The following is a 25,548-nucleotide window of genomic DNA, read 5'->3' on the forward strand; positions in this document are numbered from 1 at the left end:
GTACGAGGTACCATATTTCTCTTTTAAAATATCACCATGGGGGCTTCCCTGGGGGCGCAGTGGTTGAGAGTCCGCCTGCCGATGCGGGGGACGCGGGTTCGTGCCCCGGTCCGGGAAGATCCCACATGCTGCGGAGCGGCTGGGCCCGTGAGCCATGGCCGCTGAGCCTGCATGTCCGGAGCCTGTGCTCCGCAACAGGAGAGGCCACAACAGTGAGAGGCCCGCGTACCAAAAAATAAAATAAAATAAAATAAAATAAAATAAAATATCACCCTGAAAGCCAGCATTAGAATGGAAGTGACTGGAGGCTCCAAGGATACTGCAATAGTCCAGGTGAAAGTTGATAAGAGCCCAGCCTAAGCTAGGTGCAATCACGAGAAGGGGTCAGAGAGACACTGAGGCAGAATTGACGGGAGGTGAGGATTCAGGGAGCGAGATGACATTGGGTCTTTAGCCCAGGTGAGTGGGGAGCTATGGGCCTTCACTGGGCTTGAGCGCACGTGTTTTTCAATGAATGGTCACAGGCCAAAGTTTGGGACAGTCTTTACTGGAGTTTGGAATGTCATAGCAATTCACCTTAATCAGAGGCAGACTGGTAAAATGAGCAGCAATGGTGGCAGACCCCCCACAGGGGACATCCGGCCTACACGAGGAATCCTGCTCGCCCGCAAGCAGTACACAGGCACACGCACACACTCTTCTACACAAACCAACACTCTCATGAGTGCTCGCTCACTCCGGGTGGGTCAGAGGCCAGGCGCCCTTCCTGCCCTGTCTGCTCTGGGGGATCCACTGAGCTGAGACTGAAGGAAACCACTTGAGGACCAGGGACGAAGGAGCTGCAGGCGTTTTGCAGTTTGGGAGAAGGGGATCCAGGAGGATAGGAGGAATTGCCAGGGCCAAGCAAAGGGAGCCCTTCTGGGCCAGGGCAGGGGGAGAAGATGCTGGAGTTGGGGCATGGGAGGGACGGGGGTGGGAGAAAAGGCCATCCCCTCTCCTTCACTCACTCCAACCTCACAGCTGGGGCCCGAGTCCTGGGCATGGGAATCCTGGGGAACATCGAGGGGTCCCCTGTGTCCTAGGAAGGCACTGAAATGGGGAACAGATCCTGGAGGGCCTGGAGTCTCCCCCAAGTACCCCAGGGGGTAAGGAAGGGGTTGACAGAGCAAGGAGGGTCTTACATGCTGGTTGTCTGGGGCAACAAGACTGGGGAAGCACGAATACTGCTTCCCACCCCAAACAAGGGGTGGGTGATGGGCTGAGATGCAGCCCCTCTGGCCGGCAGAGGGGAGAGGGCCAGAGCCAGGGCTTCCCCTTTGGTCTCCAGGGCAGTGAGTGGGAGAGCCTGGCCTCGCCCATGTGTCCGTGGCGGGGTGGGGGCAGGAGGGGGGACCGGGGCCTCCTGCCCCTGGGGCCTGGGCTACCAGAGCACGGCCCCGTCCAGGTTCCCGTAGCCCGGCTCGGCCCGCAGCCGCCAGTATGTGTTGTTAGTCACCCACCACTCCTTCCCGCTGCTGTCTGTCTGCCGCCTGGGGGGAAGGGGGCCGTGGAAGAAGAGGGGTGAACACCCAGCACTGAGGCCGGGGTCCCGAGACGCTGCCTTACGCTGCCGGCCCCGCTCAAAGCAGGAAGGGGCTAGTGGGGAGGAGGAGGGGGCCTGGGCTGCAGAGAGACCTGGAGAGGGGGGCAGAGGCACCTGAAGAAGCGAGCCTGGTGGACAATGTTGTTCTCCTCCATGACTTTGCGCCTGTCTCGCTGAAGCTGCTCGATCCTTCTCTTCTGGGCCTCGGCGGCCTGTATGTTCCCCTCCTCCAGGTACCTGAGCAACCAGACGGCAGTCAGCGGAACTGCCCACTCTCAGAGGCCCCCAAATCCAAGGCCGCTGTGCCTGCCCAGTTCTGCCCCCAAACGGGTCCCATCTCCCCGAGGCAACTCAAGGAAGGAAGGACATAGTCCCAGGTCTGCGTGGAAACCCACGTGGGGAGGGAGGAGCCCGGAGCTTCTGGAGCGGCACCCGCCTGGCACTGACCTCTGGTCTGGCCGGAGCCGCGTGTCTGTGGAAGGCAGGGACCGCTTCAGCTCTGCCGTCAGCTCATTCAGCTCCAAAGCAAACTGAGTGAAGCCGAAGTTGCGCTCATAGTTTGGGGGCATTGAGTCTAGGGGGAAGGCAGGGGGCTGGGGCAGGTGGGCTGTGCACAGCTGCCCTCACCTCTGCCCAGCCCGCCCCAAGCGCCCCACTTACTGGGTTTCCAGATGCACTGACCGCCCGGCGGGGGTCCCCGGTACAGGCCCTCGGGCCACTTCCCGAAGAGTCGGTGGAGGACGCGGCCGCTTCGGCTAAACACGGCACCCTGCACCTCATGGACGTTGGAGCTCCAGTACTTGGCCTGGGGTGGGGGTGGGACAGAGGGCTTAGGGAGGTGTCCCCTCCTCTTCCCCGGGGCGAGCTGCTGGGACGGACAGGTGGGGCAGGGAGGCCACCCACCTTGCAGAAGGTGATCTTGCAGTGGCAGGAGCTGTCCTGCGTGTTCCGGATGAGCACCTCCCCGTAGTGCTCAATCCAGCGCTGGCCACTCAGGATGTTGTGAATGCAGGACGTCACCTTGTTCCACTCAAAGTGGTCCCCAAACCTGAGAGAGACAGAGCATGGCGGGGGGCAGCTGGCCGGCCCTGGGGAACAAGTGCCACCCTGAGCCGGGGAATGCCTGTCTCATCAGAGCAGGTCATGCGGGTCTGGGAAAGGAACCCTGGGGTCCTGGTTCCAGCTCATGGTCCTTCCCTGAAGGACGACATATTTATAAAGGAAAGCAGCCTTCACAGCAAGTATTCAACTAACACATCTCCAGCTGTTGAGAAAGCTCCAAAGGGCCTAAGTCACAGGGGTAAAAACATAGACGGGTCTATGTCCTTGGGATATATGTCTGTTCACATATATCAGCCTGTTTACTCCCCACTTCTGTCGAATATTACTTATTACTCTTATTTTATAGACGAGCAGACTCAAGGCTCTGGGGCGTCAAGTCTTTCTGCCGCTTGTCTAATTAAGCAGCAGAACCAAGACTCCCGCCCAGGACTTCTGACCCTGAAGTCCAGGGTCTTCCCCACCCCTGCACTGGCCTCTGGTTGCAGTTCCCCACCTGTAACATGGCTAGATGAGGGTGCTTCAAATGTGGTTTGTGAGCAGTCCTGAAATCACTTTAGAATCACTTTAGGCTTGTGTGCGTGCGTGCGTGTGTGTGAATGGGTTACTGTGCACTGACTTGACGTCTCAAATGCATTCCTTACTGTGAGTCATGGTCAAAAAGTGCGAAAGCCACTTGATCAGGTGACCCTGACGAGCCCTTCCAGCTCTAAGACTGTTCACCTTTCTTTACTGACAACTGCTGTTAACCCAGGTATAAATGTACAGACACTGCCCCACCCTGAGCCGCTTCAGACCAGGCCTCTCTCTCCTGTCCCTCCCACGTCCCCATCCCAGCCCGGGGAGGATGGCCTGTAGGCTGGGCCTGTGCCTACACTCACCTGGGCAGGCTCACATTGACCATCCCCACAGGCACAATCTCCAGGGATTTGCCCCAGAACTTGTTCTTCCACTTCATGTCTGGAGTTGGGTGGGGGAAGGAGAACGACTGCAGAGATAAGACCAGAGAGTGTTCCAGCCCCTCCCCCATCTGCGCTTCACCCCCAGCCCCACCCTTTACCTTGCCAGAATATGAAGTTCTCAGACTCCGCATGGCACGCCGAGATGGGGGGGTGGTGGGAGACCTTGATGAGCAAGGAAGTCTTCTAGAGGCTGCTCCTGAGGACCCTGGGGTCTGCTCCTGACCCCAGGCCCCCAACATCCCTCACCCCCATCCCCAGTTCCCCTGGGAACCAGAAGACCGGTTAGTTCCAGGTCTCTTGTCTAGGTGTCCTTGGCCACCACCCAAATTCCATCTCCCTCTCCTTTCCCACGAGGCCCCTATGTTCTCCCTTCTCCCTCCCTCCCCTCTAGGGCCCTCCTTGCCGACCCTGTGCATGGTGCCCTCCAGAGATCCTGCCCAAGTCCTCTAGCAGTGACAGGTGGGGCCTCCACCCATGGCCTGCCTGAAAGCCAGCCCTCCCACGAGGACCCTCTTCCCTAATCATCTTCTCCCCCAAAGCCGATTATCACCCTGCAATCTCCACAACACACCCTTGGAAAAACTCGGCCTTGCCCTCATGAGAACAGCTCCCCATCTGGAACCTTGAACTCAGGGATCCCACAGCCTGCCCTCCTTGCCTCTCCCCATCCCCTGGCGCCCACCACTGCCTGAGTGTTCCCTACAAATTGCAATTCTAAGCATGTCACTCTACTGCTTAAAACTCTCCCGTGACTACCCATGGCCTTCAGGATTTAAAAACCAAGCAACCGATAGAGCTGAATAAGCTCCTATGAGCTTCCAGAATCCCAGCTCTAGAACATGGTACAGTAACTCCTTGTTTGAAGTCCCTCTCCCCAAGGAGTGGGGAGCTCCTCCCTTGACGGCCCGACTGTCGGGTGTTCTCGCCCACGCCCTGGCCCCTTGAAGCCCGGGTGTTCCCCGGCCTTGGCCACATGGCTGCCCCAACCAGCCCACTTCTTCCAGGGCCTCACCTGCTCACTGATGAAGCGGAAACCTCGGTCGGGCCGCTCGCACTCGTAGGTCTCCCCCAGGACAGGGTTGAAGGGCTTGCAGCCCGCCCGGTGGTATGTGGAAGAGTAGGCTGACACTGCGAAGGCTGCGATGTACACCTGCAGGGGGCGGGGCGCCGGGGGATCAGAGGAGATGCCGCCCCACCACCACCCTACCATGAGCCAGGACGGGGGCCCGGGGTGGGCCCGGCAGACCGGATCCTGGGAGGTGGCGGCAGCCTGGGCGGGGGCTGGGCGGACCCACCATGCGCTCGCAGGGGTCGGTGGTTTGGCTGGCCTGGTCCAGAAGGCTGCTGTACTCCAGCTCCTCGCAGAGCCGCTGCAGGGTGCTGAGTGGCTCGTTGAGCTGCACGGGCATCGACACCTTGGACAGGTCCTTGCCGATGTTGTTCCACAGGATGTTCCACAGGCTCACATCGGCCCCGGGCCCACTGGCCGCAGGTAGGCATCGGCGGCGGGGTGGTCCCACGGCTCCTCCTGGAACACAATCCGGGGGCCAACCTACCTGTCACTCTGCCTTGGGCACCTCGCATGCAGGCCCACGGCCTCCCGAGCTCCTGAGGTGCTCCCAGGTCTGCTCGCTCCCAGGCCCCAGGCTCGACTCACTATGGGGCAGGCGGCTGGGGGCTAATTCTTTTTTTTGGGGGGTGGTGGGGAGTGGTTCATTCTTGATGAGCTCCTGGGGATTTAGGTGAGCAGCAGAGTTAAGAACCAGAGGACAGTTCCCACTGTTGGAAACAGAAACCCTGCACCCCAGAAGCCCTTCCTGACTCTCACCCTTGGCTTCTGCTCCGTTTCATGAGCACAGAAACCAATGTCAAAATTATTCAGCCCAGGGCTTCCCTGGTGGCGCAGTGGTTGAGAGTCTGCCTGCCGATGCAGGGGATGCGGGTTCGTGCCCCGGTCCGGGAAGATCCCACATGCCGCGGAGCGGCTGGGCCCGTGGGCCATGGCCGCTGAGCCTGCGCGTCCGGAGCCTGTGCTCCGCAAAGGGAGAGGCCACAACAGTGAGAGGCCCGCGTACCGCAAAAAAAATAAAAAATAAAATAAAGCAAATAAAATTATTCAGCCCATTTTATAGATGAGGAAACAGGCTCCAAGAAGGAAGACAACACGTACAAAGCCACACTGCTAAAAAGCGGGCCCTTCTGCCTATCAGGCCCACGCGAGCCTTCGCAGAAGCCCAGATTGGAGACTAGCCCCAGGCTGAGCCTGCCCCGCCCCCAGGGCCACCCCTGGAGCACAGTCACAGCTTAGCCTTACTCACCCCCAGGGTCACCCCTGGAGTCAGCACCCGAAGCCATTAGCCCACCAGTACTACAAGGCACTACTTCCCAAGGGGCCTGGGCCTGGACGAACCCCGTTGCTGTGCCCACCTCCTGCCCTCCCTCCTGCCCGTCTGGCTGGCACCTTTCTGACAGCGCTCAGCTCCCCTGAGGTCGAGCACCTCCTCGGACAGGCTGGTGGTGACTTCACTGGTGCACGACTCCTCCTCCTCTGAGCCCTGGGCCAGGGACAGATGACAGGCTGGGCAGACTAGGCCTCCCCCAGGCAGCTGGACAGTGCCCAGGGCCTGGCAAGAATCTGCCCAGCTAGCCCTTTGGTGGGAAGGGGAAGAGAATATATTTGGGAGGGTCTGAGCCCTAAGACACTGCCCTGGGAGGCCTGGAATCACGGCGTGCCCTGCCACCTTGGGAGGGAGAGGGCCTGGCCTTACAACTAGCAGGGAGACAGCTCAGGAGCTTGGCGGGACACTGAGGGAAGGGAAGCTGGGGATTACTGGGATTCAGGGTCAGGAGGGTGAGCGTCAAGGGAGTGCTAAGGCTGAAACGAGGTCACAGAAAGATGATGGGGTGCAGCTGAGACAGCAGTTTCAGTAGAACCCATGGGGATGGAGCACATCAAACTGGAAGAAGGGTCTCCAGCAGAGATTTCTAAGCAGGGCCGCACAAACCCAGCAGATCTGGACGTGTTCCCAGAGAAGTGGCCGAGGTGGTTAGAAAGGACTTGGGAATCCACAGATTCCAGTCTCCCGGGACCGCACCCCTCTATTCCCAGGGTCCCTCCTCTCTCACTACCAGCTTCCCCGCTCCCTCACCTCATTCTCAGAAGAGCTGGCAGAGAGGAGAACCTCACAGGCATCAAAGAACTCTGTGTGGGAATCAGCGAGGGAAAGGACGCTGCTCTGGGACAGCTGAGGGGTCAGCTCTCGCCCCTTCATGTACAGAGCTTCTTGCTGTGGGAGCGGGACAGGTGTCAGGCCCAAGGCCCAGCCGGGAGAGTCAGGCAGGGCTCCCCTGGCCTGACAGCTCCCTTGTGAGGGAAGTGTGACTGGGGACTTTTACTATCTGAGTCTGAGACCTGCTGAGCAGGAGAAGATGCGGAGGGGAGCGAGTGTAGTGGGGTACGAAGGCCTGGTGGAAAGATCCCGGCCTGGAAGTGAGGAGACACGGGTTGCATGATAACTGCCTGGGCACTGACTCTGAGCCTGGCTCCAAGCCCTTTGCGTGTATCAACTCCATCAATCCCAACACTCACCCTACCAGGGAGGTGCAATTATTACCCCCACTTTGCAGATTAGGACACTGAGGCTCTGGGTCATGAAGCCAGCATACAGTGGAGCCAGATTCAAACCCATGTAGTACGGGAGCCTGGGCCCATCAACTAGATCCTCTGAGTCTCAGTTTCCTCATCTGTGAACTTGAGGGTAAGAATCACTGCCTCACGGGACTCTGACTTAAAAACAAAAGCACTCTGCACGCTGTTAAGAAATGACCCAGATGTGGCTGCTGCCCGTGTTCCGTGAAAGGGGCTGGAGTTTCAGGTCTGAACACCAACCACGCCTTCACTTCTGCTGAGAAAGAAGGCCCAGAGGAATGGTCCCCACAGCCCACCCCGGCTCCCACCTCCTCGGGGTTGAGGGAGCTGAAGGAGTCTGCAGTGGTGTCGGAGGACACGGACAGCGAGTGGAGGCGCCTCGGGCCGGCTGCGGCCTCAGAGACCTGCAGGGAGAGGGTGAGGGCACAGGTGCCGGGACGGGGCGGGTGAAGCCCTCCCCAGCCTGCCGGGCACAGCCTGCCTCCTCCAACCTCCCTTCCCGGCCCAGGTCCGGGACCATCCCCAGGCCTGCAGTCCTCGGGGCTCGGGCCCACTCCTCCCACTGACCACCCTGCCCCCAGCCTCACCCCCAGCCTGGACGGATCCGAACCCTGGTGCAGGTCCCTCAGTCGGTCCCGTTCAGTGGTGAGGGCGGCCAGGACACTGCTGAGCGAGCTGTGCACTGTGGGGGCAGGCTGGCCATCAGACTCCCTTCCTCTCCCTCTCCCTCTCCCCGCCTGCCCCCAGCCACCCCCAGGGCACGCACTCACCCTTCTGAGCCAGGGCCCAGAAACTGCGCTGCACGTGGGCATAGTCTGGGGGTGGCAGCCCGCGGGGGCCCGAGGGGTCCCGGGACTCCAGGTAGCGAGATAGGTTGGGAACAGAGCCGTGGAGACGACCCACCTGTAGGCGAAGGGGAGGGGTTGAAGGGTGCAGCCTCCTTCAGAGCCTCCCACCCAGCATCTCGGGGTCCACACCCCACCTCACCCGCCCGATGGTGTCATCCTTGGCAAAGCTCTGTGTGCACCATATGCGGCTGGTCCGCTTCCCCTTCTTGGGTCTCTCGGTCGTCACCGAGGCCTGGCAAGTCGAGGTGAGGGAGTTTCAGTCTCAGGGTGGGGAAGACCACCAAAGCCGGGAGAGAGGTAGACGGTCATGAAGGAGGACGCAGAGACACCAGCATCCCGGAGGCAGAAGACCGACAGCCTGGCAGCCGCCTGGGCACAGGAGGAAGGGGTCGCTCCAAAGGGGCAGAAAGACAACCCTGAGGCGGTCTGGACACGGTGGGGAGGGGCAACGGGGAGATGGTGGCTCTCCAGGAAACCGCAGCATATAAGGGGGACTGGGGACCTGTCCGGGGAAGTGATGGAGATGAAGACAGCAAGAGCGGAGATGGCCCTGGGCGGGCCCCTGCCTCCTCCCCTGGACCTTACCTGGTGTGTGGGGATAACAGGGGCTGAGGGGATCCGGGGCAGGGACTCCAGGCTCTGGAGGAGTCTGTGGAGTTCCTGGAGCTTCCCCTGACACTCAGAGAGCTCTGCGGGAAGGATGAATGAGGAAGTCCCTCTCCCAACACTGGCCAGGCCCCCCAGAGTCTGTCCATTAGCTTCCCTTCCTCCTCCAAAGACTTCACCGGCAGCCACGGAAATGCCGACACTGGCTGCCCTCCCCCACTCACGAGCCCAAAGCAGTTCCCAGCTCCCACCCTTTGGTCTGGCCTCACGGAAGCGCCCGCACCCCAATCTGCACTCTGTTTCCAGACCACACCTTACCTCGGCCACCTCCACACAGGCCAGGGGGCTCCCACTCTCGCTCTCCCCCCTTGGTTTGCATTTCCCTCTCCCAGGCCAGCATCGCAGCCTGCAACTCCAGGAATCCGGTTCTAGTGCACACCCCTTCCCTGGCACTACTCCTCAGGACCCCTCCCTGCGTTGGCATTCTGGATCTTCTTTTTCATGAGTCCTGGCCCTGTGTCCGAGTCTGTCTATATGCCTAGAGCATGAGCCCCATCATTCTCTGTAAGCCTGAGGCTCCCCAGGGCAGGGCCCTAGGAGACCTGATCAGCCTAGAGACGGAGGCTGTCTCCCCCATCAGACTGGGTCTCCCAGAGGCAGGGATGGAGGTAACATTTTCTCCTCCTTGTGACTGCTGATGCCACCTAGATGCAATAGCATGGGCCCTTCCCACGGAGGCGCAGTGCCAGGGGCCCCTCACCATGAGAACAGCGGTCTAACCCATCACTGTCCCTCAGCCAGGAAGACACCTTCTCCCGAGGTCCAACCCCTGGCAGAGCCGAGGCACTACCCGCTGCCGGAAGCTGGGCACCAGGAACCTGTGGGGTGAGTCAAGGGTCAGCAAGGTGCCTGCCTCCCTGAGTCTCACCCTGAATCCCCACATCATCTGTCGCTGCCCCAGGGCCCATCTTACCTTCCGGTGAGTGGTGCTGGGCAGCAGGCTTCGGGGCACATCCAGGTGCTGGGCCAGGCGGTGGGCACGCAGCTGAGCCACCCAGCTCTGGAACAGGTCCTGTGATTTGATCTGCAGAGGTGATGGAGAAGGGGAGGGATGCATGAAAGGAAGGATTGCTTTCTAGAGGCAAGAAGTTGGGGCTCGGGTCCGCAGGCAGGCAGGGTCTCTCCCTATAGCACACAGCTTGTGCAAAGGTCCCTTGCGGGGAGGCAGAAACAGCGTCTGCAGGTCTCCAAGCCTTCAGCTCTGTTCCTGTTCACACAACAGCCAACAGGGCCAGTTTGCCATTGGCTATTGTACATGGTAGGAACTCCCTTCTGGTCAAACTCAGACAGACCCTCGGCCCCTGTCCCTCTCTCCTGCGTGCCCCAGTGCCTCTGACAGGCTGGGGACCAAGCCACCACCTGGCTCCCAGGGATGTCACCTTGAGGTGGTAGATGTTGTCTTCAGTGTCAAGGTCAATGCGCTGGGCCTTTTTGTTGATGGACATGACCGACAGTCGGACATCAATGGAGCCATGGAGCTTCCCCTTGGTGATCTGGGGTGGAGAGATCGGAGGGGGAAAGGGGGACTGGTTTTAGGCCACCAGGGCCACCATCACTGAGGTCACGCTAGGCTCAAGGGCCAGGCAGCAGGTTCACCCTCATGCCCAAGTCACAGTATCAGCAGGACTTGTCAGTCGTCCTCCTGCGCACAGGACACCCCGCTATGTCAAGTCACAATCTGAGCTCTAGGCAGTCACAGAGTGAGGAAAACTTTTCCCACCCTCAGGAATCTGCAAGGCTGAGAAAGGAGCACCTTCTTGGAGAGAGCCTGGGTGTCCAGGCCTTTAGTTCCTTGTTCCTGCAAGAGCAGAGGACAAGGATGACGATGATAAAGCTCCCATGTCTTGGGTACTTATTTTATGCCCGGCACTGTCCTGAGAGCCCTCACCAAGACAAAGACTCTATAAATGGGTGGCTGCACTCTCTCCACCGTAGAAGTGAGGAGCTGAGGCCCAGGGAAGTAACCTGCCCAAGACCCCACACCCAATAATTGGTGTCCCTGGGATTCAGACCCTGCTCTGGGGGATTCCAGAAGCCCCCTGCCCGCGCAGGGCACTCTGGGGCCAAAGTCCTCCCTCATCCCCCAGCCGAGGCCCTGACTCACATCTTGCCGAGTCGTTGCGTAGTGAAGGATCCCATCCTCAAGCACAAAGTATCTCTGTGACGTTGCCCAGAAGGGACAGGGCCCGGGGGGCAGAGAGGAAAGGATGTGGGGAGAGAGCAACCATACAGAAGTTTCTTCTGACACACAAACAGACTGTACCCCCCGGCAACCCCACACATCCCCGTCCGGCGTCCCCATCCGGCCCCTCCCCTTGCCCTGCCTCCTTACCTTGTGCCAGCCCTTCAGAGGCCACTTCCTCTTCTTGAGCAGGTGGCCTTCCTGCCTCTCGGGCATGATACCCTCTGCCCCCAGCCGGCCCCGAGGCTCCTCCACTACCTCCCACAGCTCGGAGGCCTGCAGTCCAGGACAGAGTTGGGGAGCGGCCGGTGAAGCGACCACCTCTGCCTTTTTCCCCTGTGGGCCAAGCTTGGCGCGCCCACTGCCTACTCCCCACCCTCAGACCTGCTGGGCAGTGCTGGGCTTGGCGGACTGTGTGCTCTCAGCCAGGGAGGGAGGGTCCCGCTCTTGGAAGTCCATGGGGAAGGGAGTGGCCACTCCCTGCTGAGGACGTAGAGAAGAGTGGAAGGGGAAAGATGTCACCTTGTCCTGAGGGTGCCCTTGAAGCAGAGAGAGACCCTGTTAGCACAGACTCGGCTATCACCTTCCCCACCTCCAGCCCCTCTTGCACCCTCTGGGATGAGAGCCCCCGAGCACATCTTCCGCTCACCTGCCACACCTCTCCCAAGCCTGTCCCCACCCCACTCTGGGCAGGTCTCAGAGCCCGCTGCCCAGAGAGGTGGAGCGCGCAGCAGGCAGGCTGGTGCCAAAAGAAAACCTCGAAAAGTCAGCCCTGCCCCACCTTAGGCACTCACACGTTCCCCGGCTCCAGGAAACACCCCATGCTTTCTCTGGAGGATTCCCTGGGGGTAATCAGAGGTGAGGCAGGGGAGTGAAGGAAGAGGCCCCAAAATAGGACAGAGGAATCCAGAGACTAGACATGTGAGATCTCAACGCAGCTCCTCTTCCGCCAGGATCCCTGAGCCCAGCACCACGGCACGGAGACTCCTCTGCCATCATCCCTTTACAGAGCCCCCCAACCTCTTGACCCCAGCTCCCCACCAATTGGCCTCCATATCCTCTAGTTCCTGGGCTCCCATTTTTCTGCCTGAGGAAACTGAGGCCTGAGACAGCCCGCATTTTCCCCTGTGCCTCCCATCAATTGCCCCCCTAGGATGCCCACTTCGGACCCTCTGTCCCCCCGTCCCCCAAGCCTCCTTTCTTTCATCCCCATCCCTGGGGCTCCTAAGAAGTACCATCCACCTGGAGAGAGCGGGGGACGAGCCACTGGAGACACATGCCAAGGACCGCACAGGCCCCGCAGCAGTGCCCACAGGCGCCCTTGGCACCAGCCCTGGCCATCCTGGCTCCACGGGGAGATCCATAATGCATGAGGCTCGGTGTGTGTGAGATGGGGGAGGGGACTGGAGGGGCAAGGTTGGCCTGAAGCTGGGGAAGCAGCCCAGATCTTCCAGTGGAGCTGAGGCCAGGAGGGGACAGGGACGTGGTGGGGTGTGGGTGGCCAGGAGGTCAGGGCAGAGGGGCCCATGCTACCAGAGGCTGACCTGGGGGGAAAACTCCTACGTTCAGCCATTGAAAGTTAACAAACTCTCCAGTGTTTTGGGTGTCTCTGTGCCCTTTTCCTGGCTCCGTGGGATCCTGGCCCCTCACTGCTTGCGGGTGGAGGGGAGGCTCTGTTAGTAGAGGGTGCAGGTCGAGGTGAGCCAGGTGGGTGCCCCCTTTCCACCTCCATTCCCGCCCTCATCTCTGGAAGAGCAGACCCACCAGCTTCAGGTGAATGTCCCCTTCTTGGGGAATGTCAGCTGATGCCAGCGCGGCCCCCTTACCCCAGGGTCCATGGACACCAGTGCTCCTTGGCCCGCGCACCGCTCCGCCTCTGTCACCGTCTCCGAGCCGCCAGCTCCCTGCTTACGGAGCTGAGCAGTGGCGGCAGCTGCAGCAGGAACCAGGAAGGAAGGAGACGTCGGAGCCTCCCCTCTAGCCGGATCTCCTCACCTCCCCCTCCCCCGGCCCCTCCTCCAGCCAAACTCTGGGCAGCCGCTCAGCTCTGCCCCCCTGCTCCCCGGAGGACTCAGGGCTGAGCCGACTCCCCAGCACCCAGAAAGCTTGGGAGTGAGAGCAGAGTCCCCAGTGGGCACAGTTCCAGATAGATCACAGAGGACTAGGGAGCCGCTGGCCCCAAGCTAGTGCTGGTAAAGAATTTGCTCACACTAGTATGGCCTTGACCCCAATTAGTACCCAAGGCCATTTCCTTATTAACCCCTGACTCTCAGTTTTACATCTGAAAATAGATTGTGGAATTTGGAGCCAGCAAAGCTTTCAGGTTGACAGAAAGGGAGGGGTGACCCATGGAACCACAGCTGACAGTGCCAAAGGCAGTCAGCAGGGCATAGTTCAAGAGGGCCACAGTGAGGCTGTCACTGGGGGTGATGCCCCACCAGGTCAGGACCCATGGGGGCCGGAAGCACCTATGTAGTAAGACACCCCCCACCCCCCAGCCTACCGAGTCTTTGGATGGTGGGCAGGTCTGGGGCGGTAACTACCTGGCTGTTAAAAAGCTAGCTGGAGCCAACTCTAGTACCCTTGGCCTCCCCTTCTGAATACCTTTGCCCTTCTGCCGGAGTACTGTGTGCAGTTGCTCAATTCTAATTAAAAATTACCTCTTGAGAAAGGTCTAGAATTCATTCAAATGAATATGAACTGGACTGACAGCTTTAAGTGCAGTGCAGCCACTTTCTGGAAAGAAGTGGGTTTAATGCTGTGGTTTCAGGCAACGCCAGCAGGCGAAGGATGCAATTCGAGGTTCTTCTTTGATTCCCAATATGACATAGGCCACTTCCCCAACCAGCCGTCCCATGGGCCCTGGCTTACACATCTCTCAGGAGATGCCTGCTCTCTGTTCCATTCAGAACCTCAGCAGTCCCTGCCACCCCAGGAGGGCGTTGTTAGCACCTGGCAGGGTTCTGGGAGTCAGGGAGAGCACTGGGCACCACTGGCCAGACCAGCTCTGGCATCCAGGAGCCTCAGGGGCCTTTTAATTCAGTTCCTATTGATTGAGCATCCCTGGGCGAAAGGCACAGAGCTGGGCACTGTGGAGAGCTGGTCCTGAACCAGGGAAGGAAAAGCTGCTGCAGACCATCACTGCCAGAGCAGTGTCTGCCCAGGACTAAGGAAGCTGTGGCACTGCTCCTAGAGCAATGATCAACTAACTCCCCGCATCACCCGCGTCCACCCGGAATGCGCTCCAACCAAGGACAAGGGCAGGCTTCTTGTCATACACCCCCTCTCCATTAAAAACCTCCAGTTCCCTGAGACTTGGATGAGGCCTCCTACTCAAGAGCCCCCAGACCCCCTTATTAAAACAGAATCCTGGCTTTCCCTCAGCTCCTTTTTTTTTTTTAAATAAATTTATTTTATTTTTGGCTGCGTTGGATCTTCGTTGCTGTACGCGGGCTTTCTCTAGTTTCCGCGAGCAGGGGCTACTCTTCATTGCGGTGCACGGCCTTCTCATTGCGGTGGCTTCTTTTGTTGCGGAGCACGGGCTCTAGGTGCGCGGGCTTCAGTAGTTGCAGCACGTGGGCTCAGTAGTTGTGGCACAGGCTCTAGAGTGCACGCTCAGTAGTTGTGGTGCACGGGCTTAGTCGCTCCACAGCATGTGGGATCTTCCCAGACCAGGGCTCAAACCCGTGTCCCCTGCATTGGCAGGCGGATTCTTAACCACTGCGCCACCAGGGAAGTCCCAGCTCTTTTGTTTTGAACCACCTGAGATGGGCCAGATACTGGACAAAGTGGGCAGCTGCCTTCAAAAGGACAAGCACTTAAGCAATGCCATTTGTGGGAGCAAGTACAGGGAGGTAACAGGCTTGGACATGGGAAGAGGAAGGATTTTCTAGGAAGAGAAGTGAGTCAGAGATGACCTTGGGAATAAGTCTACAGGGAGGATAAGCTTGTCAACAGCAAAACACAGTAAGTAAAATGCATTTCACTTTATCATAAAGCAGTGCTCCCAACTTTTCCACGACATGGCACACCCTGAGGGTGCAGAATTAACACCCAAGCACACTTGGGACCCTAATGAAAAAGCTTTAGTGTAGAAAACCAGGGCAGCATCTTCAGAGTAGGAAGAGCCTGGCTCAGTCCCTGTGCTGACTCTTGCCAACTGCATGACCGTGGGCGGGCTATTTAACTTCTCCTCCCCTTAGTCTTCCTCTCTGTGAAATGGGGATGACATGTGAGGAATACAGGATCTAGCACATGGAAAGGGAGCCTGGCATAGTAGGCTCTCAACAGATGCCACTCTCAGCACAATCAATTACTCAGTTGCGCTATTCTGGCACATTGGAGCCACGAGGGGATAGGCTGGGAGGCACGTGCAGCAAGGGCAGTGAACACAGAAACCAAAGGCTTCTCCGCCTTGGACCTGGAGAATGGAAAGAGACCGCTGCTATCAGGTCCCAAGTTGGGAAAACTAGGGACAAAGACAGTGATTACGAGCCACCTCCGTTCTGAAATGGGATCCCTCTGCATCTCTGGGTTGCCATGTACTGGAAGAGATCTTTGTCAGTGAAAGCCAGGTAACAAACGCCACTCCTCACCCCAAGTTCCCCATCTCTCTGACAGCCAACGGGGCAGAGTGTATTTATGGGCAGGCTGGGTACAAGAGGCTGGCTACGAGTCCGGAACAGCGTCGGGAGGATCCGGCTGCCCACTGGCTGGCACGACAGGGTCCTCCTCGTGTTGCTGTCTGACGTACTGATCCAGCAGGGCAGTCAGCCGGAGGGGCTGGTGCTGAAGCAGGGAGTGGGTCTGGGCCGTGAGGAGGGTAAGTCCTCCTACCAGCTCCCCCTGCACCAGGGCCAGGCTGGGGAGCTTGGAGTAGTTGATGAAGCCCTGCCTGCTGAGGATGATGTCATCAACGCAGCCACCTGGAAGAACACAGGATCAGCGAGGCTCCCACAACTGCTTTTCTTCTCCAAAAATAATGGTCCAACCCTAGGAATTTGCTCTCCATTGCCCTTTTCTACCTCCCAGCCTTCCCCAAAATCTGGTTCCCACTTGTGCCCCGCCCCACTCCCACTGTTTCAGATCAATCCTCTCCCTTCCTTCCTAACTCTTCCCTAGAATCCCTTACATAATACATCTACCTGGTCCGACCCCCACTAAGTCAGTTTCCTAAACTTCCTTGAAGAACCATGGAGTGTGTGTTTGGGGCGGGGGGGCGGGGTGGGGAGAGTCTGTATAATAAACACAGATTCCTGCCCCCCAACACAGACCTGTGAAATCAGTACTCTCTGAAAGAAGCACCTCCAGGGACTCTCGGCGCCAGGGGAGTCTAGGAAACATTGCTCACTACCCCTCAGCACCCTTCACTTGGGCTATTTGTTTTAAGTATCTTTGTCTTTGTGGGTTTCAATACCCACTACCCCCTTGCTAGACTCAAGGTGTCTGAACGTCCCCTCCGCGGAGTGACACACACAAGCAGCCCTCATCAAATGGTGCTACCGACGCAGGCGCCATCGCGAGAGGGTGTCTCCTCCAAGCATGTCCGCACTTTTACCCACACAAGCCTTGCAGATGGCAGCAGGCTGCTCTAGCACCCACTCCCCTTCACCCTCACCCCCAACTGGCAGGGGAGCTTGCTCACCCAACAGCGGCAGGAAAGGCACACTCTTCAAGATTCGCACCATCTCCTTGACCTTGGGCTCTTCACTGACCAGCAGCAGGTTGTGCCCCACAAAAAGGGGCAGCAAATTTGGGTACTTGGAATCTTCCAGGAAGGACTTTAGGATCTGGAACAGCAAGAAAGAAGGGCTTACTGGGGTCAAGTAGGAGAAGGAGTCACCCACCTTGGTCACAGGCCACACCAGGCTGAGGGCTCAAGCCGAGGGTCACCTCAAACCCTAATCACAGATTAGGCCCCGGACTAGAGGGCTGCCGTGGCAGGGAGGAGTCAGGAGTGCCACATCTTGGGAGAGATGCTGGGGTTTGAGATGGGGGTGAGGGAGGGGAATACGGCAACCCACGCCAGGGAGCCGTTCTTTACCTGGTTGGGGAAGACCTTCATCAGGATCTTGTGCCTCCGCAGCCGGTGCCGCATGAGAAGCTTGTCCTCCGCGCTCAGAGCCACGTTCTGGCAGACAGCTATCATTCGGTTGTCTCGGAAAACTGCTGCTATCTCCCGACGGAGGAGCCGGACGAGGCCTGTCTCCTGCAGTCAGAAAAGGAGGACCAAGGGGATGTAAAATGCCCCGTCTCCTTACAACCCTTACTCCCTCAGGGACAGGTGCTGGAGCTTCCAGCGATGCCCTAATGAAGATCAGGGTACAGGCAGGAGAGCTGGGCCCCTGACTCTCAGACATGTTCTATCTCCCACTCCATCCTTTCATTTCCATTTGATAACCACAGGCTTTACAGCAGTGTTTTTATTTTTTTAATTTAAAAAAATTTTATTATTGGGACTTCCCTGGTGGTCCAGTGGGTAAGACTCTGTGCTCCCAATGCAGGGGGCCTGGGTTTGATCCCTGGTCAGGGAACCAGATCCGGCATGCATGCTGCAACTAAAAGGTCCACATGCCACAACTAAGGAAGCCCACAGGCTGCAAGGAAGATCCCATGTGCCACAACAAAGACGAGGTGCAGCCTAAATAAGTAAATAAATATATATTTTTAAGTTTTTGTTATTATTCTTTTTGGCTGCATCGTGTGGCTTGTGGGATCTTAGTTTCCCAACCAGGGATTGAACCCGGGCCTTGGGCAGTGAAAGCACGGAGTCTTAACCACTGGACTGCCAGGAAATTCCCTAGAGTAGTGTTTTTAAAACCTGAGAATGCTCAGTCCCCTTGAACTGGACAGCAGTCTGATCCAGCAAACATTATTTTGATAATAATACTGTCAAAATCATTTAATTATCCCTGACACTGTACTCATGCTGAACTATTTTACCAATTATAAATACAAGATCACTCTTTTGCAATGTTAATTCAAAATTGAGGTATTTTTACAGGACAAGACTTCATTTTCTCAAGACAGTGTTTCTCAAAGTTGAGAACTTGTGGAGCTGAGAACCACCATGAAGTTACCAGTTCTCCACTGGTCTTTTTCAAGGACAAAAAACCTCGTGTTGTTCCTCTAAGAAAACATGGAAGCTTCAAGACGGGAGCGATGTTCTCTCCTACCTCCGCCTGTGTGGATAGCTTTCACACACACATTTTTGGAGACAAGAATGAAGGAAATCCAGGAACCCTGTCCAAACCACAGAGCCCAAAAGGCCGACGCAGAATCAAGTGCAGATTTCATTTGAAAGTATCTGGACTACAGGGTCAAAGTGGGGAAGTAATGATGTGGATGACCATGTCCTGGAGTGCTACTTCATTATGGCCACAGAAACAAGATCACTTTAATCCACCATCCCACCACCAGGCGACATGCCCAGCCTGTTTCTTACCTCCTGGGGGGGCCTGGGAGGGGGCGGCAGGCATCTGGGGTTGACAGCAGGTTTGGGGGGGATATACTCAGTCACAGCCATCAGCTTCTGCCGTTCAAAGTGCATCACACGACGGTGACGGGTAACAGCCTTGGAGCCATAGCGGACAAGCTGGCGGATGGGCAGCTGGCCTGGGAGAAGAAACGGCCATATGGTGAGAAGCAGCCTCTTAGTCTGCACCAGATGGACAAAACCCACCCCCTAGGCACAGACAACCAGAGTTCACAGAGCTAGCCTCAGCACTGAGTGGGACAAGGAACTCTGCTAGAAAGCCTGAATCCCCGAACCTTCTCTTCTCTTTAATTGGTGACCTTAGCTCAGGTGCTTGATCCTTGGAGGTGCCCATTTCTCCAGCTCTTTATGCAGAGATAAGGAAAAAATGAGAACAAAGGAGAAAGTATTTTGAATACATTTTAAAAAGGAGGAGAGAGCTGGGCAAATGTTTTCTTAAATGACCAAATAAAAATTTTAAGTTTGAGAGCCATATGGCTACTACTCAGCTCTGCCACTGTATGATGGAAGTAACCATAGACAATATGTAAACAAACAGATGTAGCTGTGTTCCAATACAACTATGTAGGAAAGATGGTGACTAGCCCTGCCATAGTTTGCCAACCCCTGCTATAAGCCAGTGGTTCTCAAAGTGTGCACCACCACCACCCCTCCCCAACCCAACATCAGCATCACCCAGGAACTTGTTAGAAAATCAAGTTCTCGGGCCCTGTCCTAGATCTACTGAGTCAGTAGCTCTGGAGCGGAGCCCAGAAAACAGTGTTAACAAGCCCTGCAGGTGACGCTGATGCTGGCTAAAGTTTGAGAACCACTGCCCTACGCACTGCCCCTTCCCCCATGATTTGAAGCAAGAGGGAAAAGTTATACTGTCCTCGCAGCTCCCCCAAACAAGTCTACCTCCTCTCTATGCTTCTTGTTTACAGGCATTGCTGGAAAGCACCCCTCAGAAGACAAGGGAGCCACTCGAAAGCCCTAAGCCAAGGTAACCGCTTCACGCTCAACAAAAGGACCCAAGCTAGAGCTTCCCACTTTCAGCCCTTCCCAAGGCCGGAATGGGATCTCAGAGAAAGGTGCAGCCAGAAGGTGGCTCTAACGGTCAGAGAGCATGGAGATTTGCTTAAGTGAGAGGTTTTCTTGCCAGTGGCCACAAAACCTAACTGTTAAGTTAGATCAGATGGAACAAGATTTTTCAAAAATTTTTGCAGTTTTATTGAGATATAATTGACACACATGGAACCAGATTTTAATCTCTCTCCTGCCACTTACTAGCTGTGACCTTGACCAGTCACTCAATTGGTCTAAACTTGAGTTTCTTAATCTGTAAAGAGGGGAAGATAACGCTTTCTTCAAAGGACGCTTTAAGGTTTAAATGAAATAATACATGTAAAGTATTTATCACTGTGCCTGACCTGTATTACGTACTCAAAATCATTCATTAAACAAATATCTATAGCCTGCCTATTACTGTCAGGCACCATGCCACATGCTGGCTATGCTGAATGAACATGGGTTCTGACATTATGGAGTTTATAGTCTAATAGAGAAAACAACAAATAAAGAAATGCTAAATTAGATTGTGATAAGGCGAAGGGGTCAGTAAACAGGGTGAGAGATACAGATTTAACAGGGGAAACCTTTGCGGAGGGTGGCGAGGGAAGGCCTGAGATGACATTTAGGCTGAGACCTTAAGGAATCTCTGGAGGCAGAAAGAGCTGGGTGGTGGGCTAGAGAAACCCCAAACAAGGCAGGGGGACTGGGGCGTCGAGAATAAATACTGCGGTTGTCGCTGACGTTTTTGCTGTGTTGTCGTTATTACTAGAGTCTGGACTCACAGGAAATTAGATGGGGGAAAGAGGCCGGCGATCTAGCTGGGGTCAGGGGTCATCAGGAGGTGTCTGGGATCAGAGATTTCGGGACGGGATTAGTAGTAGAGGAGGGAGACGAGTAGAGAGCATCGGCCGGAACGCGCCGAGAAGACGTGGGCCGCTCCTTACCCGCCTGGGGCAGGAGACCCCCTCGCAGCATCCCAGCCACGGCCGCAGCCATCGCCACCGGAAGAATGGCCCGGAGCCTAGCGAGACGGAAGGAGCTAAGGATTGTGGGTAGTCCCAGGGCCGGAAGCGGAGGGCGGAGCCGCCGGCTGGAGCAGCAACACGAATGCGCCGAGCCCGGCACCGGCGAGCCCGCCCTCCCGGATGACCCATCTGGCGTCCAGTCTCCTAGCAACGACGCTAGACTCCTCCAACCGCTCTTGCCATCCGCACGCGCCACCATCTACCTACAAGCCCCCTGTAGGCGGCCAGTAAAGCCCCTATACACCCCTCAAACTCCAGACCCTCCACTTCGATTTACTTTCGTCTTCTATGCCACCCCAACAATTTGCCCTGAATCAACGCCTTTCCTTTGTCCCCCAATTCTCTGAGCTTCTCTATCCTCATACCATCCTGGGGCTCCATTCCTCCATTCCCAGGGGCTGTCCAAGCTGCTCTGCTCCTCTTCGTTCAAATCCCTCCCCAAGCCAGCAGCTTTTAGATCATGCCTGGAGGTGAGTAGGGAGGTGGGATGTTGGGTAGAACAATTGACTAACAGTAGAGTCAGGCCTCCAAGAATCAGGAAATGTAACAATTGGACTCTTCTTTTCACAGATAAGCCTGCCCAGAGTCCAGAGGAAGGCGGTGTGTGCATTACTGAAGCCCTTATCACGAAGCGGAACTTGGCCTTCCCTGAGGATGAGGACCTGTCAGAGAAGATGTGAGTGCATGGGAGAGGAAAGGGGTGCTGGAATATTGAAACACACAGGATGACCAGTCCCCTGAGCTCTACTGATCTGTCAACTTACCTTTCTTTGTCCCCCTCTTTACTTAACTCCACACATTCAGTCAGTGGCAATGTCCAACTTATTCTCCCTCCTTAAAAATCATTCTATTTCTTTTTCACCATGCCCACTCAATTGCTTTAAGTCAGGGTCTTAAATAAGTCATCACCTCTCAACAAACTCCTAATTAGTCTCTCTACCCCCAGTCCAGGCACCTTATACTGTTGCCAAAGTGATCCTTTTAAATGACAAATCTGATAGAACCTGACTCCCTGGTACCTCCAGAATAAAATCCAAACACCTTAGCCTGAGTTGACCTCTGCTGCCTTTTCAGCCTTATTTCTTGCCACTCTCCATAAGTGTGTGATTTCTCTAAGACCCCGTGTTCTCACATCTTAGCACCTTACTACTCAGAGTGGTGCTGGGACGAGTGGGAAGCATCTGCATCACCTAGGAGCTTGTTAGAAATGAAGAGTCTCAGGCCCACCTACTGAATCAGAATCTGAACTTTAACAAGACCCCCTAAGGGATTCATGGGCACATTAAAGTTCAAGGAAGTCTGGATTCGCACATACTATACCTTCTGCTTGAAATGCCTTCTCCTCATCCCCCCTCACCTTCCTGGCTAACGCCTACTCATATGTCACCTCCTCCAGGAAGCATTCCCTGAACACCCCAGTCTGAATGCAGTGTATAATCCATGGTCTCCCTTAGTCCCTTGCACATGCCTCTGTCATCCACTTGTCATAGATGTTTGGCCAGCTTCCCTAGTAGTGATGGGCAGGGACTCTTTCATTTGTCTCTGATGGGCACTTACTAAATGTTTGGGGATTAATGAATGGGTGGGTGGAACAAGTGATCTTCCCTCCGTGGACCACTCAGAAGGGAGGTGAGGAAGGATCTTCCTGCAGAGATTGTCCCCTCTCTGTCCCAGCCCAAGCTGGCTGGAGGAAGTCTTCCCCTGCCTCTGCAGGAACCGTAAGCTGCCATCACCCAGTTTCCCAGTCCAAGGGCCCTTACTCACCTCTCACTCTTATCCCTCCCAGTGCTACTGGCAGATACCCAGGTCTCCAAGTCAACCCAGGTTCCCCGATCTAGACCCCGCCTCATGAGTCAAGCAGGTGTCCCTGACATCTGAGCAATCACTGAGCCATCCACCCCCTCCTTGAAACACCCTCCCCTCCGTCTTCCTCCTAAGAGACCACAGAAGTGGCCTTGTTAGCCAACCCTGCTGACCGTTTGCCCAGGTTCCACACGCTTGCTGAACTGCAGACTGTCCGCCTGGACCGGGAGGGAATTACCACTATCAGGAACCTAGAGGGCTTCCAGAATCTTCACAGCCTCTATCTGCAAGGGGTAACTTCCTGCCTCCTGCCCTTACTCCTCCCTGTGGACAGGACTGCATCCCCTGTGGGCCATGTCTGTCTAATCTGAAAGGAGCCAACCAGGTCATCTTGCCCATTTACTGGTGTTCAGGCAGGCAGACCTTCATAGAAACTGTTTCCAGATGAATCAGGAATTATCTTGAATTGAAAGACCAATCCACCCAAAAGACATGCTGACCATGCTCTTGAGTCACTGTTTTTTTGTCAGACAATTCTCTTGTTCTAGAAGTCCTTCTTGATGTCTGCCCTGAATCTCTCACATTATATAGCTCAAGTCCATTTCCTGTTTTGAAAAAAAGGAAGAAGGAACCACGAGATTCCTCAGCATCCTTCAGAACCTTGAAGGCTTTTTGGTGGTGGTGGTAGTGGGGGTGGGTGGGTGGTTGATCTCCAGCCTCCCTCAGGTTGAATATACCCAGATCCCTTAACCTTCCCCCACAGAAACTTGACAGACCAAAGTAGTATAGGTACACTGTCCCCTCCATGTGTGTAATCCACCACCAAAGCCTTTTCCCTTTCCCCGTTTCCCCTTGGTTTCCTTCTCTGATGTCCAGGTCACTCTTTGGTTGTGGGGTGATCAGGGTACTTAAATCAAATTTAGCCCAGCCCCAAGTTTATGCCCTCAACCATCCACCTGGAGAAAACAAATCATCCCAAGGTAGTGACAACCAGTTCAAGAAGTGGGATGATCATTCCCAAAGCGCCACATCTCCAGCCTCAAGAGTAGACTTGGTCTTGGGGCTTTGTCCCTTTAAAAGGCCCCCCATTCAGCTGACCTCAGCTTGGTTTCCCCAACTCGGTTTCTTCCTGCAGAATAAGATCGAGCGAATTGAGAACCTGGCCTGCGTCCCCTCCTTACGGTACGTGGTGCCAGGGCTCAGGCAGGGTGGGGGGAGGGAAGAAGAGGGAGGATGAAGGGGAGGAACCTGGTAATACCCCGAAGAACTGGCTCAGATCTCCCCAAGCCCAGCTGCTGGTCAGCCAAGGACCCTGCAAGCCTAGCTCTGCTTCCCTCACCCCAGAAGGCCATGCGTCCCCACTTATCATCCGGCTGCCTAGCCACGGGGCCCCGGACGCCTGGTGCCCCCGTCCCCCGCTTCAGCTGTTCTGTGATTCAGCTGTCTCTCCCCCTCCCTCCCCTACAGCTTCCTGTCTCTGGCAGGAAACCGAATCAGGCAGGTGGAAAACCTCCGCGACCTCCCACACCTCCAGTTTCTGGACCTTTCTGAGAACCTGATAGAAATACTGAAGCTGGGTAGGAACATCCTTGCCCTGGCTCATGGAATAAGTCCCGGTGGTGCCCTCCCTCCTCTCTGCTCTCCCTCCCCGTGCCTGCATTATCGGCACATCCTCCGGGGCTCTGGGGGGCTGTGCAAAGAGGCAGTGGCTTTAGACAGGAAGGCGGGTGTGAGAACCTCATTATTCCTCTCTTTGCTGTGTGCAGATGAATTCCCCGAGAGCCTTCTCATCCTCAACCTGACTGGAAACAGCTGCACCAACCAGGAGAGCTACAGGTGAGGAGGAAGTGAAGGTGGGAAGAGAGGGGTGACGGCCTGCAAACCTGGGGGGGGGGCATCCCTGGCACCTTCTCCACCCTCACTCCAGCTCGAGTTGGGCCCCTTTGGCCTTCCCACCCCCCATAACTCCACTTGGGGCCTGCCCTCAGCTGGCTGGCCTGACCACAGGCCTATCTTCCAGCTCGAGAACACCTCCCCTCCTGGCGTGGCTGCTGTGGCTTGTGTCTGTGCATCCTCCCAGGCTCCACGCGCAGGCATGCCCTCCTGGGTGGTAGCCTCTGTTCTTTCTGCCCTGCAGGAGGCTGGTGACAGAAGCCCTGCCACTGCTCCTGGACCTAGACGGGCAGCCTGTGGCAGAGCGCTGGACCTCGGACGAGGAGGATCAAGCCTCAAGCAATGAGGACGAGGAGTTCCCAGAGCTGAGAGGCCCGTTCTGCTCAGAGCGAGGTGACCCTGCTTTCCAAGGCTTGCAGCCTCCCCAGAGCACACCCCTGCCTGCCCTGTGGGATCTGGGAGAAGCTAAGACAGCGGTGGTGTCTGGGGACGTGGTCCCAGGGCCAGACCAGTCTGGGCATGCAGGTGACTCATCTTCCCCACCCCATCTTAGGCTCCTCCTCATTAGGGATGGTAGGGGAGAGTCTGTTCCTGCTAAGCCCGGGGCTCCATCCACCACCCACCGTCCTGGCCCCTCACAGGCTTCCTCAAGGAGCTGGAGCAGGAGACGAGCAGGCACCGGGAGCACAGGCAGCAGACAGCCCTGCTGGAGCACCTACTGAGGGTGGAGATGCGGCCCACCCTCACCGACCTCCCACTGCTGCCAGGGGCGCCCATGGCCGGGAACAGCAGCCCTTCCGTCACTCCCAGGCAAGGGAAGGAGACATCCCCGGAGCCCGTCTCCTTGCCACAAGCCTCCTCTGCCACCAAGAAACCATGCCTTCCGGCTTCCAGGAGCCAGCAAAGCACTGTTCAGGCAGGGAAGGGGGCCAGAGCGGCCGCAGCCGCCAAGGCCTCGCCGGCTGGGGCCCCCAGCACAACCAAAACTGTGACCGAAAAAATCAAGAAGTGAAGCGCAGCCCATCGCTACCAGCAAAGCCCCAGGAACACGGACGAGCGAAGAGTGGAGTGGGTCTCCCTCCCCCTCAGAGCCCTCGCCTGTGACAGGAGCCTGTCCCCAGTAAAGTATCCCCAGGCCCTGCATGTGTCTTCCGTGTCACTTGGGGGAATCTCAGGGGAAGCTGTCAGTAAAAGCACCCAGAAACAGTGGCAGGAACACAGAGCCTGATTCCAAAGAATAGGATCTTGCAGGAACTACCCAGGGGACGGGCACCCCGCCTCAGGCCATCTCGCGGGGCACACATCTCACCGCCCCCCCAGGGAGTGCCCTTCGG

At 56.7% G+C, this 25,548-nt stretch overlaps 3 protein-coding genes across 8 annotated transcripts; 1 reads left to right on the top strand and 2 right to left on the bottom strand.

The window, feature by feature from the left end:
* Nucleotides 1-526: 526 nt before the first annotated feature.
* On the bottom strand, nt 527-12,068 carry OSBPL7 (oxysterol binding protein like 7). 3 transcript variants are annotated; one of them, XM_059998105.1, is made up of 22 exons: nt 11,333-12,068; nt 11,099-11,224; nt 10,871-10,924; nt 10,146-10,259; nt 9,680-9,790; nt 9,467-9,584; nt 8,686-8,789; nt 8,240-8,332; nt 8,023-8,155; nt 7,840-7,934; nt 7,561-7,656; nt 6,753-6,890; nt 6,065-6,158; nt 4,899-5,131; nt 4,616-4,753; nt 3,702-3,765; nt 3,523-3,601; nt 2,486-2,630; nt 2,243-2,387; nt 2,030-2,156; nt 1,697-1,819; nt 527-1,529 (listed from the first exon to the last, which is right to left on the bottom strand). In XM_059998105.1, exons 1-22 carry the CDS (start codon nt 11,405-11,407, stop codon nt 1,421-1,423), a joined length of 2,514 nt encoding a protein of 837 aa, XP_059854088.1. In that variant the 5' UTR covers nt 11,408-12,068; the 3' UTR covers nt 527-1,420. The 3 variants fall into 3 exon arrangements, 2 of the variants coding, with proteins under 2 accessions (XP_059854088.1, XP_059854089.1); XM_059998106.1 differs by lacking the exon at nt 7,561-7,656; XR_009517073.1 differs by lacking the exon at nt 527-1,529 and having other exon boundaries at nt 2,030-2,112.
* A 2,851-nt stretch (nt 12,069-14,919) lies between these two features.
* On the bottom strand, nt 14,920-20,731 carry MRPL10 (mitochondrial ribosomal protein L10). 2 transcript variants are annotated; one of them, XM_059996430.1, is made up of 5 exons: nt 20,438-20,731; nt 18,393-18,562; nt 16,992-17,156; nt 16,593-16,737; nt 14,920-15,873 (listed from the first exon to the last, which is right to left on the bottom strand). In XM_059996430.1, the coding sequence occupies exons 1-5, from the start codon at nt 20,715-20,717 to the stop codon at nt 15,617-15,619; spliced, it is 1,017 nt and encodes a 338-aa protein (XP_059852413.1). In that variant the 5' UTR covers nt 20,718-20,731; the 3' UTR covers nt 14,920-15,616. The 2 variants fall into 2 exon arrangements, with proteins under 2 accessions (XP_059852413.1, XP_059852415.1); XM_059996432.1 differs by having other exon boundaries at nt 20,276-20,502.
* A 130-nt stretch (nt 20,732-20,861) lies between these two features.
* On the top strand, nt 20,862-25,349 carry LRRC46 (leucine rich repeat containing 46). 3 transcript variants are annotated; one of them, XM_059996428.1, is made up of 8 exons: nt 20,862-20,988; nt 21,089-21,194; nt 22,506-22,614; nt 23,457-23,503; nt 23,789-23,898; nt 24,088-24,157; nt 24,459-24,607; nt 24,856-25,349. In XM_059996428.1, exons 1-8 carry the CDS (start codon nt 20,979-20,981, stop codon nt 25,224-25,226), a joined length of 972 nt encoding a protein of 323 aa, XP_059852411.1. In that variant the 5' UTR covers nt 20,862-20,978; the 3' UTR covers nt 25,227-25,349. The 3 variants fall into 3 exon arrangements, with proteins under 3 accessions (XP_059852411.1, XP_059852412.1, XP_059852410.1); XM_059996429.1 differs by lacking the exons at nt 22,506-22,614; nt 23,789-23,898 and having other exon boundaries at nt 24,459-24,739; XM_059996427.1 differs by lacking the exons at nt 20,862-20,988; nt 21,089-21,194; nt 22,506-22,614 and having other exon boundaries at nt 23,127-23,503; nt 24,459-24,739.
* The last annotated feature ends 199 nt before the right edge of the window (nt 25,350-25,548 follow it).

The sequence above is a fragment of the Delphinus delphis genome, chromosome 19 (assembly GCF_949987515.2).
Source record: "Delphinus delphis chromosome 19, mDelDel1.2, whole genome shotgun sequence".
NCBI classification, from domain to species: domain Eukaryota; kingdom Metazoa; phylum Chordata; class Mammalia; order Artiodactyla; family Delphinidae; genus Delphinus; species Delphinus delphis.

Bases quoted from the DNA above. Each gene is read 5' to 3' on its own strand.
- OSBPL7 (XM_059998105.1), bottom strand. From the start codon at position 11,407: ATGGACTTCCAAGAGCGGGACCCTCCCTCCCTGGCTGAGAGCACACAG. The intron at 6,159-6,752 runs GTGAGGGAGCGG...TCCCTGGCCCAG, and splicing joins CCAGCTCTTCTGAGAATGAG to GGCTCAGAGGAGGAGGAGTC. The intron at 2,157-2,242 runs GTAAGTGGGGCG...CCTTCCCCCTAG, and splicing joins TCAGTGCATCTGGAAACCCA to ACTCAATGCCCCCAAACTAT.
- MRPL10 (XM_059996430.1), bottom strand. From the start codon at position 20,717: ATGGTGGCGCGTGCGGATGGCAAGAGCGGTTGGAGGAGTCTAGCGTCG. The intron at 16,738-16,991 runs GTAAAGAACGGC...TTGCTGTTCCAG, and splicing joins TGAAGGTCTTCCCCAACCAG to ATCCTAAAGTCCTTCCTGGA. The intron at 15,874-16,592 runs GTGAGCAAGCTC...GTGTTCTTCCAG, and splicing joins GCCTTTCCTGCCGCTGTTGG to GTGGCTGCGTTGATGACATC.
- LRRC46 (XM_059996427.1), top strand. From the start codon at position 23,127: ATGTGTGTAATCCACCACCAAAGCCTTTTCCCTTTCCCCGTTTCCCCT. The intron at 23,899-24,087 runs GTAGGAACATCC...TGCTGTGTGCAG, and splicing joins GATAGAAATACTGAAGCTGG to ATGAATTCCCCGAGAGCCTT. The intron at 24,158-24,458 runs GTGAGGAGGAAG...TCTGCCCTGCAG, and splicing joins ACCAACCAGGAGAGCTACAG to GAGGCTGGTGACAGAAGCCC.